The sequence below is a fragment of the Hemiscyllium ocellatum genome, chromosome 37 (assembly GCF_020745735.1).
Source record: "Hemiscyllium ocellatum isolate sHemOce1 chromosome 37, sHemOce1.pat.X.cur, whole genome shotgun sequence".
In the NCBI taxonomy this organism is placed as follows: domain Eukaryota; kingdom Metazoa; phylum Chordata; class Chondrichthyes; order Orectolobiformes; family Hemiscylliidae; genus Hemiscyllium; species Hemiscyllium ocellatum.
This window is the reverse complement of record NC_083437.1, coordinates 40,730,096-40,749,349: the sequence shown is the minus strand read 5'-3', so window position 1 is coordinate 40,749,349 and position 19,254 is coordinate 40,730,096. Positions and strand designations below refer to the sequence as shown.

The window sequence follows — 19,254 nt, the reverse complement described above, 5'->3', positions numbered from 1 at the left end:
CACAAGTTGTGTCCTGTCTCCCCAACGAAGAAGAGACCACATCAAGTGCAACGGACACAATAGATGGCGTGTGTAGATGCAAAGGTAAACCTCTATCGGATGTGAAAGGAAAGGATACTTTGGGGCCTTGGACAGAGGTATGTGGATGCAGGTTTTACACCTATTTCGGTGCAGGGGAAAGTGCCAAGAGTGAAGAACTGGCTGATTTTGGGTGGGGGGGCCAAGGACCTAATGAGGGAATGACGGAGGGAATGGTCTCTGCAGAACACTGAAAGGGGTGGGGAGGGAAATATATCTGACTGTAGGTGATGGGGTCTGACTGTAGGTGATGGAAATGGCGGAGGATGATGCGTTGTAACGGAGATTAGTGGGGTGGAAGGTGAGCACCAGCAGGTTCTATCCTCTATCCTCGTTGGGAGGGGTGAGGCTCAAGGGCAAAGCTGCAGGAAGGGTACCTGTCTTTTGCTGGACTCTACACAAAACACCAATAGGAAAGTAACTATCAACCAATCCTGCTGTAACTGATCGTATTGCACATTGCAACTTTTATTCAAAAGAACAGAATTCTTATAAGCCCTAATGATGTTAGAACTTTGTTGGGTTGTTTTGATTGGTCAATCATAACACTCCAGGTGTCTGTCAACATCATTTTATTGATTAGAATTTAAATATTGCTGAGAAAAACCAGACATGTTTGTCAAAATTTTGTGTCTTGCACTCATCAGGACAATTTGCAAGAGTGCCAATGTGAAGGGAGAACAATAACATTTTGATCATGTATGTAAAGAGCTTGCTGACTGGTTGTCAAGTGAACTCTGACTGGTACATCTGCCATTTTACTTGTATCTGCCAAGCAATCAGCATTCTTGTCTCATTATAATAACGTTGTCCTCTTTACTTTGTAATTTCTTGCAAATTTGTTCCGATAAATGCAAGACAAAAAGTTTCAACAGAACATGCCTCTTTCTAGTAATAGTCATGCTCTCCTATCAAGGTGGAGTGTGGGGTATAGAAGAAAGAAATAAGAAGAGAGGTTGCTTTTTGGAACATACAGGAGTCAAGAAATGATACAGTGCTAACTAACACTAAATCAGATTTATCATCTGTGACTGTAATCCACTTTATTTTTCTGATCCACTCGATAATGCAGCCTGCGCTGGAAGTCACAAGTAGCCCTTTCAGGGTTTGTAGAAAACAGGTGGTCATTATACTGGCTTACGAGTCAGTGATGGTACACTCTTTATTGAAAGCATTTCTCATACGAACTTATTTGACACAGACAATTTCCAGTTCACTCATCAGAAGTTTTTCAACACGAATGTGCTGTAATTTCTTCCCATTGTCAATTAAGTGCAGATGTGAAGGCTATTTTATAGTCCAAGACTTGACTGATATGGGAATCAAGGATTATGGGGAGAAAACTTTAGGATGGGGTTGAGAAACGTATCAACCACGATCGAAGGACAGAGCAGACTCAATGGGCTGAATGGTCTAACTCTGCTTCTATATCTTATGGTCTTAACTCAAGCACTCGGAGGAGTGAAAACATTGGAATCGTGACAGTTCTGAGCATGAACAAAGTCACCCACAGAGTTCAGCTCGATAAAAGGAGAGATTATAATTTGTATAACACCACAGAAGACAAAGGAGAAGGGTTGCGATGGGAAGGAAAGGGAAGAAAATCATCCAAGTTAACCTACATAATGAGGTACAGAGATACCTGAAACAATGTACAGTGGATCAGGGATATAGTTTAAATCTAAACCAACAATAGCATGCGCTGGTGCAGCTCCAAGTCTGGCAGTACCTGAGAAAGAGAAACCACGCTAGCAATTCAAGTCCAACAAACTCGGGTTCTAAAAGGTGAGTCTCTCTGGATCTGAAATGCTAACTCAGCTTCTCTCCACAGATGGTAGAAGACCTCCTGAGTTTCTCCAGCAATTTCTGCTTTTGTTTCAGATTTACCGCATCCAGAGTTCTTTGTATTATTATTTAAGCATGCTTTCTTAAATCAGGAATCAGACATTAAGGACCATTAGTGACCTTATTACAAAATGTATCTCTATATCAGCGCTATTGATTAATATAAGAAAGATTCTTACCGAGGTATGTGACCAGTAGGAGTAATCAAAGCTGAAGGTCTTTGGTGATTCCTTTGGATTCTTCGGGTTGATAATACCTCAAGGAAGAGGAACAGAGAGATATCAGTGACTCATTCTACAGCCTTTACCTTCAAACAATGCAGCAAATGAGTGAAGATCTGGATACTTTAATCACACACTCCTAGTCCTTTCTATCACCTTCAAGACACAAGTCAGGAGTATGATATGGAACATGCCCCATCGGCCTGGACCAGTCCAGCTCCAAAACCACCCAAGAAGCCAGATGTGGATTTTTAAAAAAACGTAGCCAACTTGACCGGCATCCTGTTATAAAACTAAATGATTATTGCCTCCAGAATGATGCTTAGTGACAGCAGTGTGTACCATAAATAGGATGGACTCCACTAACTCATGATAGAGGTTGCAACTTTGGAGGATGCTATCATGAGATGGACAGCAAATGCAGGGAACACCACAACAAGTCCTTGTCCAAGTTACATACCATTATGGTTTTCAAGTATATCACTGTTCCTTTCTGAAACTCCATTACTTCCTCAGCTTTCTCAAGGACAATTACAGATGAGCCACCAAGTATAGTTTTGCCAATGATGCTCAGGTCATAGAATGACAGAATCCAGACAGACAATGTGTAAGCAGGCCATTTGGCCCATTGAGTCAACACCAACCCTCAAGGGTATCCCAGCCAGACCCACCCCCAACAACCCTGTACATACATGTATAATCCATGTAACCTACACATCTTTGAACTGTGGGAGGAAACTCATGCAGACACAGGAAGAATCCACACTGACAGTCACCCCAGGGTGGAATTGAACCTGGGTCCCTGGTGCTGAGAGGCAGCAGTGCTAACCACTGAGCCACCACACCACCCCAAACCTGTAAACAAATTAGAAGTCACTTCTGTATCACAGTTACAGGTGAGGCAATCCAATGGGAATTTTTTTCCTGAGGAAAAGGAACGTGCAAATCCCAGTGTAGCAGAGGGACTTCCTAGTTACATTTCATTGCAAATTGCTTTACGTCTGCAGTCGCCTCCATCAAAATTATGACTCATTAGGGACAACATTCAAAACAGCCCAAGATGGAATACAGAGATGGAGACATTTGGAATTGGGGAAGAATATCATAAAGTGCTAAAAGAAGAAACCTACTGTAGTATCACAGTAGCATTGTACTGGTCAAATCTGATAGATTTCCCACAATGCAAAATACTCTAATGCACCTCACACAAATAACTTGGGAATAATTCAGTTACTAAATTGGTTTAATAGCAAAAGGTTCCCAACACAAAAGTCATAATTAAAATTGAAAACTGCTGAACACCATCTTTAAATTATGACCAACAGACTCTGCCTCTTTTCAATTTATCTCGCAAGATTTATCATTAACCCTCATAAGAATTCACAGGAGAGCTAGCGAGAGCGAGCACAAGGGTGCACACCATTTGAGAATTCAATATGAGGACTCAAAAAGTACCTTTATATTCACTGGGGTACAATGCATTCCCCCTCACCCACCCCTGCTGTTTCGCGGTAATTCAATTCCAGAAGGTAAGAAATCACTCAATATTTATTATGCAAAGAGTCAGACTCTACTGACAAGACAAAGTAGCTAAGTAACATTGACAATTCATGATACTCATTATCCACTTCAATGAGGCCTATTACCTGGGTTAAAGTGCTGGGTGTACTTCCCCAAAAGGATAAATTTTGACTTTTATTACCACACTCCCTGCCTTTGTCAGTGTGATAGCCACAATTTCAGCTTTTACAACACTTGTTCATTCTCCTTAGCTTCTCTGTACAATTACGTGCTTTAAAGAGCTGCAAGAGTTAGATCATGAGGCCAGTTCACACAAACTGTTCCATAGCCAGTGGAGTTCAGATGGTCAAGGGGTGATCTGATTGTTTGAAATAATAAAGGGGCTGAATGAAGCTAAAACAAATATTTCCACTCTAGGGAAAATAGTGAGAAAGGGGGCCATAATCCAAAAATCAAAGCTACCCATTTTAAGAGCATGAGAGAACATTTCCACAGCATTGGAAATCAATAGCTCTCTCCTACAAATTCTAGATGTTTGAATTCATCAAGGTCAAGATCAACAGACCCTTGTTAGAGTATAGCAAAGGACACTGAAGAAAGGCAGAGAATAAGTTGAATCACAAATGAATTCAAACAAAACTGCAGAACCTGCTGGAGGGACTGAAAGGACCAGTGGGCATGGCCTTAGAATTAGAGGGGGTCAATTTAAAACAGAAATGAGCAGATAGTTCTTCAGGCAGAGCACGGTGGGCCTCTGGAATTCATTGCCACAGAGTGTAGTGGAGGCTGGGACATTAAATGTCTTCAAGGCAGAGATTGATAAAATTCTTAATCTCGCAAGGAATTAAGGGCTATGGAGAGAATGCGGGTAAGTGGCGCTGAAATGCCCATCAGCCATAATTGAATGGCGGAGTGGACTCAATGGGCCGAATGGCCTTACTCCCACTCATATGTCTTATGGTCTTATGAATCTCATCCTCCCTCTCTTCTGAACTTGATACAGAACAGTACCCAAGATAGAAACTGGACATGCAGATGAACTGAATGGAGGAAGTACCATAGGTACTGTAAGTATCAATTTGCTTCATAATCTTTCAAAGGGAAAAACACATATTCTAAACACACATTTTGGGCGGCATGGTGGCTCAGTGGTTAGCATTGCTGCCTCGGGCGACTGCCTATCAGTGTGGAGTTTGCACATTCTCCCCGTGTCTGCATGGGTTTCCTCCGGGTGCTCCGGTTTCCTCCCAAAGTCCAAAGATGTGCAGGTCAGGTGAATTGGTCATGCTAAAGTGCCCATAGTGTTAGATGCATTAGTCAGGCATAAATATAGGGTAGAGGAATGGGTCTGGTGAGCTACTCTTTGGGAGGTCGGTGTGGACTTGTTGGGCCCAATGGCCTTTTCCATGCTGTGGAGAATTTAATCTAATCTAAAACTGAAATTACTTACTGACAATCAAAAGGGACAGAAAAATTGAAATGTAATACCCATGCACTGGGGACAAAGTCTTTGGAGATCAACTAGTCCCCAAGATTTAAACATGTCATCCAGGAGTACATCAAGGATCGTATTAATGAAGCTTAATGATGATGAAGCAATGCAATGATTTGGTCTTGTGAATGGGTGGACAAGCACCAGCTGCTGTCACATCTGAGCCCAGTTTGTACGACACGGACAGGAATATACACTGCACAGCAGAGGGGTTACAGGCTATTGCTCAATGACCAATTTGGAGATGTGGATTCAAATCCAGCAACTGACAAATTCAAATTCTATTAAATTCTATTGGTCTAGAATAACCAAGTTAACATCAGTAATAGTGATGAGCTAACGAAAATTCCATCTTTTTCATAATATTAAAGAAGAAAAACAAAATAATATTGGAAAGAAAAATAAAACTATTTCCCTGGAGCATCAGAGCCTTAAGGTTTATAAACTCACGAGAGGCATGGACAGGGTAAATGGACGTCTTTTCTCTGGGGTGGGTGAGTCCAGAACTAAAAAGCATAGGTTTAGGGTGAGGGGGAAAGATATAAAAGGGACCAAAAGGGCAACGTTTTCACGCAGAGGTTGATGCCTGTATGGATTGAGCTGCCAGAGGAAGTGGTGGAGGCTGGTACAATTACAACCTTTAAAAAGGCACCTGGATGGGTATATGAATACGAAGAGTTTAGAGGGAATGGGCCCTGTGCTGGCAAATGGGAGAAGATTAGGTTAGAATATCTGATCAGCATGGGCAAGTTGGACTGAAGGGTCCATTTACGTGCTGTACACTGGTATGACTCAATGACTCTATATTGGAAAATTATTGCTGCTACAGTAGTTACAATACACAAGATAATGTATGAGAGGAAAAGGCCATCGCTCCACACAACCATTTGGAATCATACAATCCCTACAGTGCAGCAAGAGGCCATTCAGCCTATCAAGTGGCCATGCAGCCCATCAAATCTGCAAGAACACTCAAAAGAGCATGCCCCCCACCTCCACTACTCAATCCCTGCAAGCCTGCTAATCCACCTAGAGTGCACATCCCTGGACACTATGGACAATGTAGCATCGACATTCCAACTAACCTGCACATCTTTGGACTGAGGGTCGAAATCAGAGCACCCAGAGAAAACCCACACAGACACAGGGAGAATGTGCAAACTCCAAAGTTTTGCAATAATTTAGAAAATACAATTTGAACAACAATTCAAACAGAAGCCAACAATATTACAACACCACTGAAATAGACAAAGGTCCATGTACAATTTTCCAAGTATATAAACTATGGCTGGATTTTTATGAAGCGTGTTTTAAAGCAAGTTGAAATCTGTTAAGGCAAAATACAGTCCAGTTACATTCTAATTAGATCAAGAGAAAACAGGTCAAAATCATGGAACTGTTTTCCTTTAATCCATATCCTCCTAATCCTTTAATATTCGAAAATGCCCAAATTGAACAAAATCCTAGTTTCCCTTCCCTGGTGCGGTCTTTGCTCTCAGAATGAGAGATAATAAATGAATGAATAAATAATCAGCACTGTCATTTTGCAAATATTTGCCTCATACAATAAAGGATCAAGTTTTATTTAAATTACCTTTTTGAAACAATAAAATGAAGTGTCCAGGCTCTCTTCCTGCCTAAGTAGGGCAGCACGGTGACTCAGTGGTTAGCACTGCTGCCTCACAGCATCAAGAACCAGGGTTCGATTCCCGTCTCGAGCGACTGTGTGTGGAGTTTGCATATTCTCCCAGCGTCTGTGTGGGTTTCCTCCGGGTGCTCCGGTTTCCTCCCACAGTCCAAAGATGTGCAGAGCAGGTGAATTGGCCATGCTAAATTGTCTGCAGTGTTAGGTGCATTAAGTCGGGTAAATGTAGTGTAGGGAACAGGTCTAGGTAGGCTACTCTTCAGAGGGTCAGTGTAGACTTGTTGGTCTGAAGGGCCTGTTTCCACACTGCAGGGAATCTAATCTAAAAGTCCCTGACCACTTGTTCTCCATAAAATGGAAGCCTCTTACTCTGGAGATCAGATTCCCAGTCACTGAGCTGCAGCAAAGGCAATTGATGCCAGATTTTAGAAAATTGGAGTTAAACTTTTCATAAGCAAATTGGCATTTGGAACTAAAAAACCCAGAAAATTGTCAATGTAATATTTAAAGCATAAAGTTAAATGATCATTAAATATTTTCCAGTTAATGTAAAGAATGATTGGTTTGGGACAACTGAAAGAACACACGAGTTTTAAGTCAATCCAGACTGTAATCTCTCGCTAAGATTCGGTTAATGAAAACAAATGATTTTTTTCCTTGCACAGATGCTGTCATGTGACAAAAGCACACCCAATGTCAGAATGTAACTCCACGAAGGTATCTCATTCATGAAAATTAGGACCAACTGAACGATACAGCATCCTCATACCAAATACCGAAATGAAAACCAATGCCTGCACAGCATTCATAACTTAAAAGGCCATCCTCCAGGAATAGAAACAGTTGTTAGTGGTTCTGTCAATTAAAGTAATACCCTTGTGCAACTATTTGTCTGCGATGATAACGCATTCAGTAAAGTAAGACGCAAGAGATCAACATTTTCCATGGGATGGTTTGCATTCCATAACAATCCTGGTTAGCTGCAATAAGACCATAAAACATAGGAGCAGAAATTAGGCCATTCAGCCTAGAGAGTCTGCTCCACCATTCAATCATGGCTGATGTTTCTCAACCCCATTCTCCCACTTTCTCCCCGTAACCCTTGATCCCCTTGACAATCAAGAACCTATCTTAGTCTTAAAAATACTCAATTACCTGGCCTCCACAACTTTCTATGGCAGAGAATTCACCACTCTCTGGCTGAAGAAATTTCTCCTTATTTCTGTTCTAAAAAGGTCTTGCTTTCACACGGAGGCTGTGCCCTCGGGTCCTAGTCTCTCCTACCAATGGAAACATCTTCCCAATATCCACTCGGTCCATGACATTCAGTATTCTGAATAGTGATGGTAAACAGGCTTTTCATTTTAGAGGATTCGCTTTTGGCAAAATAAAAATTACTCTCCTATACTGCAGAGTGAACTTTGTGAATACAGAGAGATTAGTAGTTTAATTAAGTGACTGGATAGAAATAAAAGTGGAAACACAGGTGGGACTGGTGTAGGTAAAGAGCTACAAACTCAGAATTTAGTAAGCTCAGCCAATAAAGAAAACTAAGTGTATTGGTTTCTCTCACTGATTGCAATGTCAAATCAGGTCCAATCCAGAGGATAACTGGCTAACACTGGAATCTTTTATCTGACAGGAAGTTGGAATTTGAGTTAGCTTCAGCCATTTTTCGGAAATCTAAGTGTAAAGTGTGAGGATAGGATTTCCCACCAATGTGATGTAAAGCTGCACTTTATGATTATTGGAAAAAAATTAACTAGATGTTAACTGGTTACGTCCTTAAAGGAAAACAAGATACAGATGTGGTAGTTACTTTCTACAAGAAGCAGGGTCATGTGTAAAGTATTCCTACAGCTTAAGAATTGGACACAAGAACATTTATGATAGGATTTTGACTATTGCTGGGGAAAAAATAAAGGCATTTCATTTAAGCTTTTCATGTTGCACTCCTCAGGATAATTCTCAAGAATTCTAATTCAAGGGAACACCAACATCAATTCTGACTGGCTGACAGATGGACTCTGGTGGAGGAGTTGCCATGGAGAATGGGCTTCGTTTAATATTTAAATCAGGCAGTTTAACTCTGATTGGCCTGAGATGTGATCCCAGGAAAAGCTATCTATTTTATGGAGTTGAAACAGGTGCAACCTGTATTGTCCATTTTTAAACACTGATATGGTGATTGCTTTTAATATGAACTCCAGAAATGCATTCCATGAGCCCTCAACTGCTCAGTATTAAAATCAAAACCAAATAGGTTTCTCCTCTCCACCCCAAGTCTTTTCAAATTAATCTTTTAACTATGTCCCTACAACTACCAGCAACTGCAAATTTTTAGATACTCTTTCCTATTCCATCTTGACTTAAATATCTCTTCCGTCACATCACCTTGGAATATTTTTGTGGCAACAAGAAATTCCCAGTATTTCATCAACTGGTTTTCCTCTTATCAGGTATCAGTCTCATGAATCTGCATCAACCCCTCTGGAGGGTGAAAGGGGATGGACGCATTTGTAATTCCATTCAAATCGTGACTCCTGGTGAAGGGCTTTTCAATTTTCCTGCTCCTCGGATGCTGTCTGACCTGCTGTGCTTTTCCAGCACCATTCTAATTTTGATGAGTAATCCAAAGGTCCAGGTTAATGCTCTGGGAACACAGGTTCAAATCCACCTTGGCAGCTACTAATTAAATTCAATTACTACAATGTCTGGAATAAAAGTTAAACTCAGTAACTGTGACCACAAAGCTGTCATCGATGATTGTAAAAACCTGTGGGGTTCCTTTTCAAGAAGGAAAGCTGCTAATGCCTACCTGGTCTGGCCTCCTTGCAACTCCTGGCATACAGCAATGTTGTTGACTCTTAACTACTCTCTGAAATGGCTCACGCCACTCAGTTCAAAGACAATTTGGGTGGCTCAGTGCCTCACAACACCGAGGACCTGGGTTCAATTCCAGCTTCAGGCAACTGTCAGTAAAAGTTTGCACATTCCCCCTGAGCGTATGGTGGTTTCCTCCCACAGTCCAAACATGCGCAGGTTAGGGTGGATTGGCCATGCTGAATTGTCTGCAGGGACGTGTAGGTCAGGGTGGATTAGCCATGGGAAATGCTGAGCTACAGGGATAGGGTAGAGGGGTGGGTCTGGATGGGATAGCTTTTTGAGAGTCAGTGGCCAAAATGGCCTCTTCCACACTACAGGGATTGTATAAAATTGGGAACGGGTATGAAATGCTTGGCCCAGTTAGCGACAACCACTGTTTATGGTTCATCAGCCATTTCCTGCTGCAGGCATCAGTCTGACTTCCACAACTGTTTATTCACATTTCATACTGAAATACAAACTCCAGTCTGTTCCACTTCTTGACCACTTCCTTTTATTGGGGAAAAATCAGCCCTCAGATATATTTTTAAAATCAATCTGTTCAGGGATGTCATTGCACACCGCTGGAACAGATGGGACTTGAACCCAGATCAGGTGGCTCAGAGACAGGGACACTACCATTGCACCACAGCAGAACAAAGAATCATCACAGAAATTTTAGTCTTCACCTGTCTCTGAGAATGTAGGAGTGTATCGGCTGGAATGAGCAAAAATGTTCAGTTGGATGGCCAACAATTCAACAGAAAAAAAAGTTTTACGCAGTTGAAGCCATTAAAATAACCAACAAGCAAAGATTGGAGTGATGTTTGTTTTCGTATGAAACACATTTGAGTTTACCGGTGAGTAGGGGGTTCAAGGGGTCTGGGATAGAAGCTTTGGAAATTCCTCGTTTCAGACTGGTGGCTTACCAGCAACAGTGAGACCATGGCAACTAAACACTCATTCATTTGGTGCTCAGCATTGGAGGCTCTGAAGACATCCTCCTGGAGCAGTGTGAAGACAGCTTGCAGCAAGGGAGAACAAAATGCAAGACATTAAATAGCCACCTTACCAAACCCCAGAGGCATTTCTGAAACGGTCAGAGCAGGATTCCCAGACAGTCCCCGGGATAGTTGGGTCCAGAGTCATACTTCCAGTTTGGTCACAAGTTTCCACATGCGGCTCATCCCCTCCAGTGAAGGAGGAGGTTAGTAATCTGAGGTACCGGGACCTGACAGAGAATTTCCAGCAAGAATCCCCTACATTCTTATTCAGAAAGAGGAAGTTATCAGGGATATGAATGGTAGCTGCCACAGAAATGTCTGTACTTCAAGCAAGGCTTTAGAGTCATAAAGATGTACAGCATGGAAACAGGCCATTCAGTCCAACCCGTCCATGCCGACCAGATATCCCAACCCAATCTAGTCCCACCTGCCAGCACCCGGCCCATATGCCGCCAAAGCCCTCCTATTCATATACCCATCCAAATGCCTCTAAAATGTTGCAATTGTACCAGACTCCACCACTTCCTCTGGCAGCTCATTCCATACATGTACCACCCTCTTTGTGAAAAAGTTGCCCCTTAGGTTTCATATCTTTCCCCTCTCACCCTAAACCTATGCCCTCTAGTTCTGGACTCCCCAACCCCAAGGAAAAGACTTTGCCTATTTACCCTATCCATGCCCCTCAGAGGTTTACAAAATCATAAGGTCACCCCCCCTCAGCCTCCAACGCTCCAGGGAAAACAGCCCCAGCCTGTTCAGCCTCTCCCTATAGTTCAAATCCTCCAACCCTGGCAACATCGTTGCAAATCTTTTCTGAACAGAGAATGGGCAGTGAATGAGAAGAAGCTGGAAAGTACTTGCAAAAAAACGGTATATTTTAAAGTATTGACTCCCAGCCATTCAAGTCTGTAATATTGAAACCTCTGTATAATATATTTAAATAAAGGGCTCATTGCTTGGTAACGACGCAGGCAAGAACTGACAGTATCCTCGGAATGCAAATACTCAATACATCAAAAAGACCACAAAACAGCTGCCAGATGCTAGCACAGCTTGTTCTGCAGTCCTCAATAAAAATAGGCATTCTCTCTCCTTTCTGACACAGGATCATTTCACACAGCATGTTGTCACTTTTCCTCAATACTAATTCTCAAGATTGTTTGGATTACTCTTATTTAGAAGGTGGCAGCATTTTGCAAAAGTCATTCTGTCCATCTCAATCCAATGTATTTTACAGAATTTTTGAAAAAACTAACAAAACTGTCCTGCATTCACAGCATAAACTAAAAAAGTGTTTGAGGATAATGTTAGCCTTCTGGCAGATGGCCATTAATATTGTTTTGTTGTTTCACATTCAGAAACTGGAATAGTGCATTTTTGATGAACATGTTTGACATACTTGAGGTACTAGTTAAATAACACCCACCTGTGGCAATTGTGAACAAGACGGATGATGATATATAATTGGGCAGAATACAGACACAGGAGAACTCAGGAAAAAATGGCAATTTCCCAAAGAGAAATACACAAATGTTGACAAATAAATACTATAGCTCCTTAAGTTAATATAATTTATCAAACTTATTTGCAAATAAACACTGAATTAAATCAATTGTGACTGGATGATACAGAATTGGAGTACTGCTAAAAAAATACATTTTGTCAAAGCTTTCCAGCAGTCCTGTTTTTGAAGTAAACCTAATCTCTCTTTTCATCTCAAATATCACATTTCCCAGGCCCAGCACTGACAGAATTGAAATTATACCGTTAAAAAAGTCTATGACACTATCGGAACAGCAGGTGGCAAAATTACAGAAGCACTGAATCCGCAATTATCTTGACTCATCAGCAATCTATTTCCTGACTTCCTGGTCAATCTCTGCAGAAGCTATGACTAACGAGTGAAGACCTATTCATCATACCCATTTAAAATGCAAGCAGTCATCAACAACTGATTCTCTCCGTTTTGTGAAAACCAACTGGAATGCAAGCACAGCTAAATTTATGCTCTGACCTGTAAATGCAAATAATTGTCCAAGAAATTCAACTCAAATGTAGTGAAGCATACAAAATGGCTGCTTTGTTTGTCTACAGCATAATCATCGCATATCAAAATAATTCACTGAGTGTCAAGCACATGGAACTACTTCTGAAAAGTATGATCAAGTCCCTTAGCAATACCAGCGTCTGTATGTTCAAACAGTCAATGAGCTCGAACACTTAACAACTTCCATCTTCGCAAATTATGCCAGCCCTGCTAAGATTTTCCAGCATTCACAGTATTTTTGTTTTCTTCTCTCTACTCTGGCTTTATTGTAAAATTTCCACTTCTTTATAAAATAGACACACAGTCTTTTAAGTTATTCCATACAGTGTTAAAAGGTAGGAAATAACAGTTTTCCCCTTCTAATCTGCAAGCTCATATCATTTAACCACTAGAACTCCAAGTCAGGAAAGTTAAGGACATCAGATGAACACAATAGACTTCAATATATTCCCTCCCCTCCCCCACCTCCAAGAGAACAACTACATTCTCGTAAATTCTTTGCCATCAATACTCCTGAAGTACCAAAGTCAAGATACCCATGTTCATAGCAAGAACTCACTTCCCAACAAGATTTCACCTTGACACAGCCATTTCCTGTAGAACGTGTAATGTTCTCCCACCCACAATGCTGATGTTAGTTTGGGGAAGAAACATGGTAATTCACAGCAATTGAGTCTTTTTATAAAAAAGTTTTTTTTTGAAAATCCATGTTTTCCGAGACTGATAATTGGTTAAACATTACACAGAACATACAGGCTATTCAGCCCAACCAGTCCATATCAGCCTGTATGCACTATTAGAAGGTCAAAAAGAAAATCTCTCATATATTCAACTAGCCTCCCTTAAACATTCACCTCGATCATGTGCTGTGGTAGTGGTGATTTCCACATTCTTACCATTCTCTGGGCAAGAGGTTTCCTCTGAATTCCCAAGTGGATTTCAAGGTGGCTATCTTATATCAACATCATCCAGTTTTATACTCTCACAAGTAGAAATGTTCTTCCTCTGTATCTGCTCTATCCAAATCTTCCATAATTGCGGTGGATTTTATGAGTTGGATCAATTGTTTTTCCAATTAAATCCTCCAACTTCCACCCAACCTTAAATCAACAGGAGGTAAAATGAATGGGGGGGGTGGGGGAGGCAGAAGAGAACAGAGTTCGCAATAGAGCGTGTGACAAACAGCAGAGGAGGTCTGTTAGATCTTATCCTGAACAGAGACTTCTCAGTTTTATCATTCGCCACTCTCCCAAAGATTCAATAATCAGTGCCTGGGTTAAACAGCTCCCTTTCTGATGGGTAATTATGAGGGGTCTTTCAACACTGAGCATTGGAAGTACATTCTAGAAGCACTGGTGGCATCCAGGATCAGAAAGGGTAATGATATTCAGTTGACTCAATGGCACTGAGCCAGAGGTGCATCGACAAAACAAACAATTCCAGCTAGTTCATCTAAAATGGCAGTCTCAGTGGTGCCATTTTTATGGCAACACCGGCAAAACCTCATCTGTCAGCAAGGGAATATCTCAACAATTTCACATCTTCCTTTCTCCCAATTCTTCATTTACAGGAGATGGGGAGAACTACCTGCAACTGAATCCAACTTACTACATTGCAAATTTAAATTGCAAAAAAGAAGTTTCACAAACATACCTCTTGGAAAAAAAATACCAAAAATTATTTATTTGGAAAATTTCTTAACCAGTCTTTCAAATATGTAACAGAGTATATAATAAAAAAGACATATCACTCAGATTTAGAATGCTACTTTAACCATCATTTTCATAAACTCGTACACAAAGCTAATACATTTTGTAGATATCCCTACAAACTAAAGGTTACAGATCATCCAATCCTTCAAGGTAAAATACTGCATTGATTTAAATCTGGTAACGTCGCATCCACCTGCTCCTCCAGGAATATAAATAGTTAGCATTTATTATGCAACCAAAGGAGGATTTATTGCAAAGATAAATCTGTACCATTCCCATATCACCTCATTTTATTGGAAATGGATAGTCTATTGGAAATGCTGCAAAAATCTATCCTTCTCTACAAAAAAAACCAATACAGCTCAACTCAATTACAAGGCTTAAAAAAATGACAATTTATATCAGTCAATAGTTTTAAAATTAATCTAGATGTGAATGTGATTACAGCCTGACTTTAGGATGCACTCTTATCAACATTTCCCCCCTTTTGCTTATCCACACCTTTACATCATCTCTGCATGAACTGTATCAAACTACAAACCCTTTGGGTACAGAGTGAGATAGCAATCCCATTGGCCTGCAGCCAACACTACATTGATATTGAAGGAAGCTCACCTCCCAAAGACTAAGTATGTACTTGGTAGCAGGTACATAGGAACGTAGGAGCGAGAGACAGCCATTCGGCCCATTGAGCCGGTACTGCCATTATGAGATTACGGCTGATCTGTGCAAAACTCCATACTCCTGCCTTTGACCCATGTCCCTTAATAACTTTGCTTAATAAAAACTAATCTCAGATTTAAAATTAACAACTGATCCAGCTCCACAGCCATTTGTGGGAGTATTCTAAACATCTAACATCCTTCATGTATACATTTTGTTTAGAAGAAAGTTAACATGGAAATGTAGAACTGCAATTTCAAATGACCTTGTAAATGTTTCACTTTATTGACCTGTACTCAGGTCGTTCATGATACTGACTTTCAAATGAACAGGCCGGCCTTGATTTGAAACAATAACCAACTACACACTGCAAACCAACTTAATGTTATACAATAGATATTGATCAATTGTACAGGCAATCACAGTGGCACAGCTTGCAATCACTGGTGCACTAAAAGCCAACTTTTTAGTATTGGTTACTCAGCTTTATAGCACATGGTGGATAACCTATGACAGCCAGTCTAACAACTTCATTTCTATCCATAAACTTAGATGGATATTGCTGTCCCTTTTCACCTTGAAAATGGTATAAATCCAGAAGTTATAAAAGAAATTTATAGCAAAATATGACAGGCTAGAGTAAAAAATATGATTAGTTTCAGTCAAGTATTAACCCACAAAAAGAGTACAAATGCAAATACATGGACTTATTCACTTGCTAAATAATACATTTGGTAATCTGTGATAGGCATGTTCTTTCCTATGTTTCCTGCCACCTTTACAGCCAATGAATTCCAGATTCACACTACCCTCAGGATGAAAATATTTTACTTCACATCCCCTCTAAATCTTCTGTCCCTGGACCTTAAAAATCTACATCAAACATTACCAATTCCTTCACTGAGGGGAACTGTATCCATCAAGTAAAAGATACAAAAGTTTGGAAACAAACACCAACAGATTCAAGAACACCTTCTTCCCTGCTATTATCAGACATGTGAATGGATCTCTCATATTACAGCTGATCCTTCTCTGCTCCTTCTCTCTAGCTGTAACAGTATATTCTGCATACCATTCGATTACCCTGCTGTACTTATGTAAGGTATGACTTACGTAAGCAATACAAAACTTTTCACAGTATCACAGTAAGTGTCAATAAAGCTAATCAATCCTCCTGTCTATGCTGTTTATGCTCCTTATTATTTTATAATCTCAATCGTGTTCCCCTCCAACCCCATCTTTGCTCAAAGGAAAACAACCTGTCTAATCTCTCTTCAAAATTACAACTCTCTCGTCCAGTCAATATCCTAAATCTCCTCTGCATCGTCTCCAGTGCAGCCCCATCCCTCCTCTAATGCAGATTCCAGAACTGCGCACAATATTCTAGCTGTGGCCTAAACAGCTTTTTTAATGCAGTTCCAGCATAACCTTCCCTGCACTTAAACTCTACATCTCAGCTAATAAAGGCATCTTAAAACACTTTATCTATCATTCCTGAAACCTTGAGGACGCAGTGTACATGAACACCAAGGTCCATCTAATCCTTGGTGCTTCCCAGGGCCCTACTGTCTACGTGCATGTATAAGAGGAGCAGAAAGAGTGGAGGAGTTCAGGAAAGGGATAGAGAGAGAAATGTTCTTGCTGTCATAGCAGACAGGAGTAACTACAATCACCGCATAGAAATTAAGATAACAAAGTGGCTCAAAAACCATTCCAAAAAAGACTACTATTAAACAGGATGTAAAACACTTATATATCAAACATAACAGCCCTATAATTTTACAGTTTCTTGACACTTACAATGAATTGTTGCTGTAAAACTATAATACCCATTAAGTGATCAAATGTATGTAAGTTCTGATAACTCCAAGAGCAATGACTTTGTTTCTGCACATCAACCACATTGCTGTAGGTCTGTCGTCACAAGTCGCCAGACCAGGCAAGGATGGCAGTTTCCCTCCTTGAAGGTAACTATTGATCAGCCATTTAAACTACTTCAAATGCCACTAAAAATGAAATTGTTTCATCTGGGAGTCTTTTACCCAAATAATGTCAAGCTTCTTTTTTTTTTTGAAAAACTACATTCTACTCAAGGACAAATAAGCCTTTTATAGATCTATAGCCAGATAAGGCAGCTTTTGCAATTCACCCCTTTCTAACCTTAAATGAAACTCTGTTCTGCTCTTTCAAATTAGAAAAAACACAGAAGAGCACAGTTTATGGCTGTAACATTGTTCTCTTGCAATATCCATCATCAAGGTGCAAATTCTTGCCCTACTGTGCACGAAATTTTGTGCTTCATGGAAGAATTGCTATTACGAACACGTCCCTTTACAGACTGATGTGTTAGCAGCACTTAAGTGACTCTACCACACACTGAATTGAGATATAAATTTAACGTCAAGCTTCTGACATGATATACATCCTAGATGTTTTGCTGCAGCTGTCAGCTAACATCTAATAACATGATACAATACTGAGCTGTCAGGCAGCAATAATATAGAAGGATAGGTAGTGCTTTATGTGGATACTAGTGAAGCCAGATTGAGGAGTTCTCACCTTTTGCAGCCCCATATACACCTGTTTAAAAACTATGAGCAGCAGACCATGCCTTGGTTTCAATTTTTCTCATTGTTAAATCAGAATTTGTATTGTAGAAATTCATTTAGTGTTCTTCTGGCTCCGAAACACAGCTGGTCACATCTAGTTATTTCTGAAGAGATTAGTAGGCTGCAGCTAATAAATTGTTAAAAATCGAAATGTATAAGATTGTGCAACAGTCACTGAATATAAAGATGGAACTCCCTCAAGCATTAGAGTTTAGTTTTGAACCGTCACATTTGCATTCTTAGGTCTCACCCTAAATTACAAAATCGAAGTCACTGAAATTGTCAAAACTGACTTTGCATCCGAAGTGCCAACAGTATATCTCATCGGCTCCTACTACCTGCAAGACCAGCACATTGAAGCAAAGAAATTACATTCTTGGTTGAGAATTACTCAGAAAACCACTAGCAAAAGGGCTAAAATATTAAAGTAATGGCTATTTTGGTCTGTCTGAGAGTTGAATTATGAAACATTCCGCGCACACTTTAAAATAAATACCAACACAGAAATACAATGACTTGGAGTAAAAGTCTGTAATATCATGAAGGAGACAATAGCTGATCTGGCATTGAAGTTAACACAGTGTGACAGCGTACGCAACACTATTGAAATGTGGTCAGCAAAAAGGACTGGGAGAAGTGTAACTTTACTACTCGGGAAACAATGGAAGTGAAGAGACATGAATAATTCAGGTGGCAGATGGTCAGTTAAATTGGGTCAATGCCAAATCTCTGGCTTAGCAAAAACAAATCTGAATATACTCATTTTTCTGCATATTAATTCTATACAAAAATAGTGCCCAGTAAATTTCTGAACCTAACAGTACTTTCCAAATAAACGTCAACAATAAAATGGTTAGCCTTCACTTACTTAGTCTTAACAATTAGCAAGCTGAGTAAAATAATTATTGTCAATTCCATTATAAATATCTCCCTTTTCAATAAGAAAATATTTCTGCAATCCTTCACTCAATATTTACTTTATTCAAGGAGAGGCAACAGCCTAGTAACTTTATTGCTAAACTGTTAATTCAGAGACTCGGGTAATGCTCTGGGGAGCTGGGTTCGATTCCAACCGCGGCAGATGGTGGAATTTGAATTCAATAAAAATCTGGAATTAAGAGTCAAATGACCACAAGTCCATTGCCAATTGTCAGAAAAACCCAGCTGCTTCATTAATGGTCTTCAAGGAAGGAAACCACCATCTGACCTACAGGTGACTCCACACCCACAGCAATGTGACTTCATCTTAATTGCCCAGAGGGCAAGTAGGGATGGGCAACAAATGCTGGCCTAGCCAGAGACATCCACATCCAGTGAATGAATAAGTATTCATGGCTCCTTCCGGCCCTATTCCTTTGCTTCTCTTTTATCCAGTATTCTTTTGGATCCTCTGCTCCTCATCCTTGCTTCCCCAACTGGAGTTCATTCTCTCGCCCTCCATCCATGATGATACACTGCCAATAGCCTGAAATACAGCTTCATCTCTAATTTTGATCCAGTGTTCCCAAACTACTCATCACCTAGCTCTCATCATCCACTTCCTACCCCATCC

General features: G+C 40.4%; 1 protein-coding gene across 8 annotated transcripts in view; it reads right to left on the bottom strand.

The window, feature by feature from the left end:
- Positions 1-19,254, bottom strand: part of kif1b (kinesin family member 1B) — a 219,749-nt gene that overhangs the window by 151,596 nt on the left and 48,899 nt on the right. For all 8 annotated transcript variants that reach the window (XM_060852399.1, XM_060852402.1, XM_060852400.1 and 5 more), the window contains exon 3: positions 2,103-2,179. In XM_060852399.1, the coding sequence (XP_060708382.1) occupies positions 2,103-2,179 (77 nt within the window). The remainder of the gene's footprint in view (positions 1-2,102; positions 2,180-19,254) is intronic.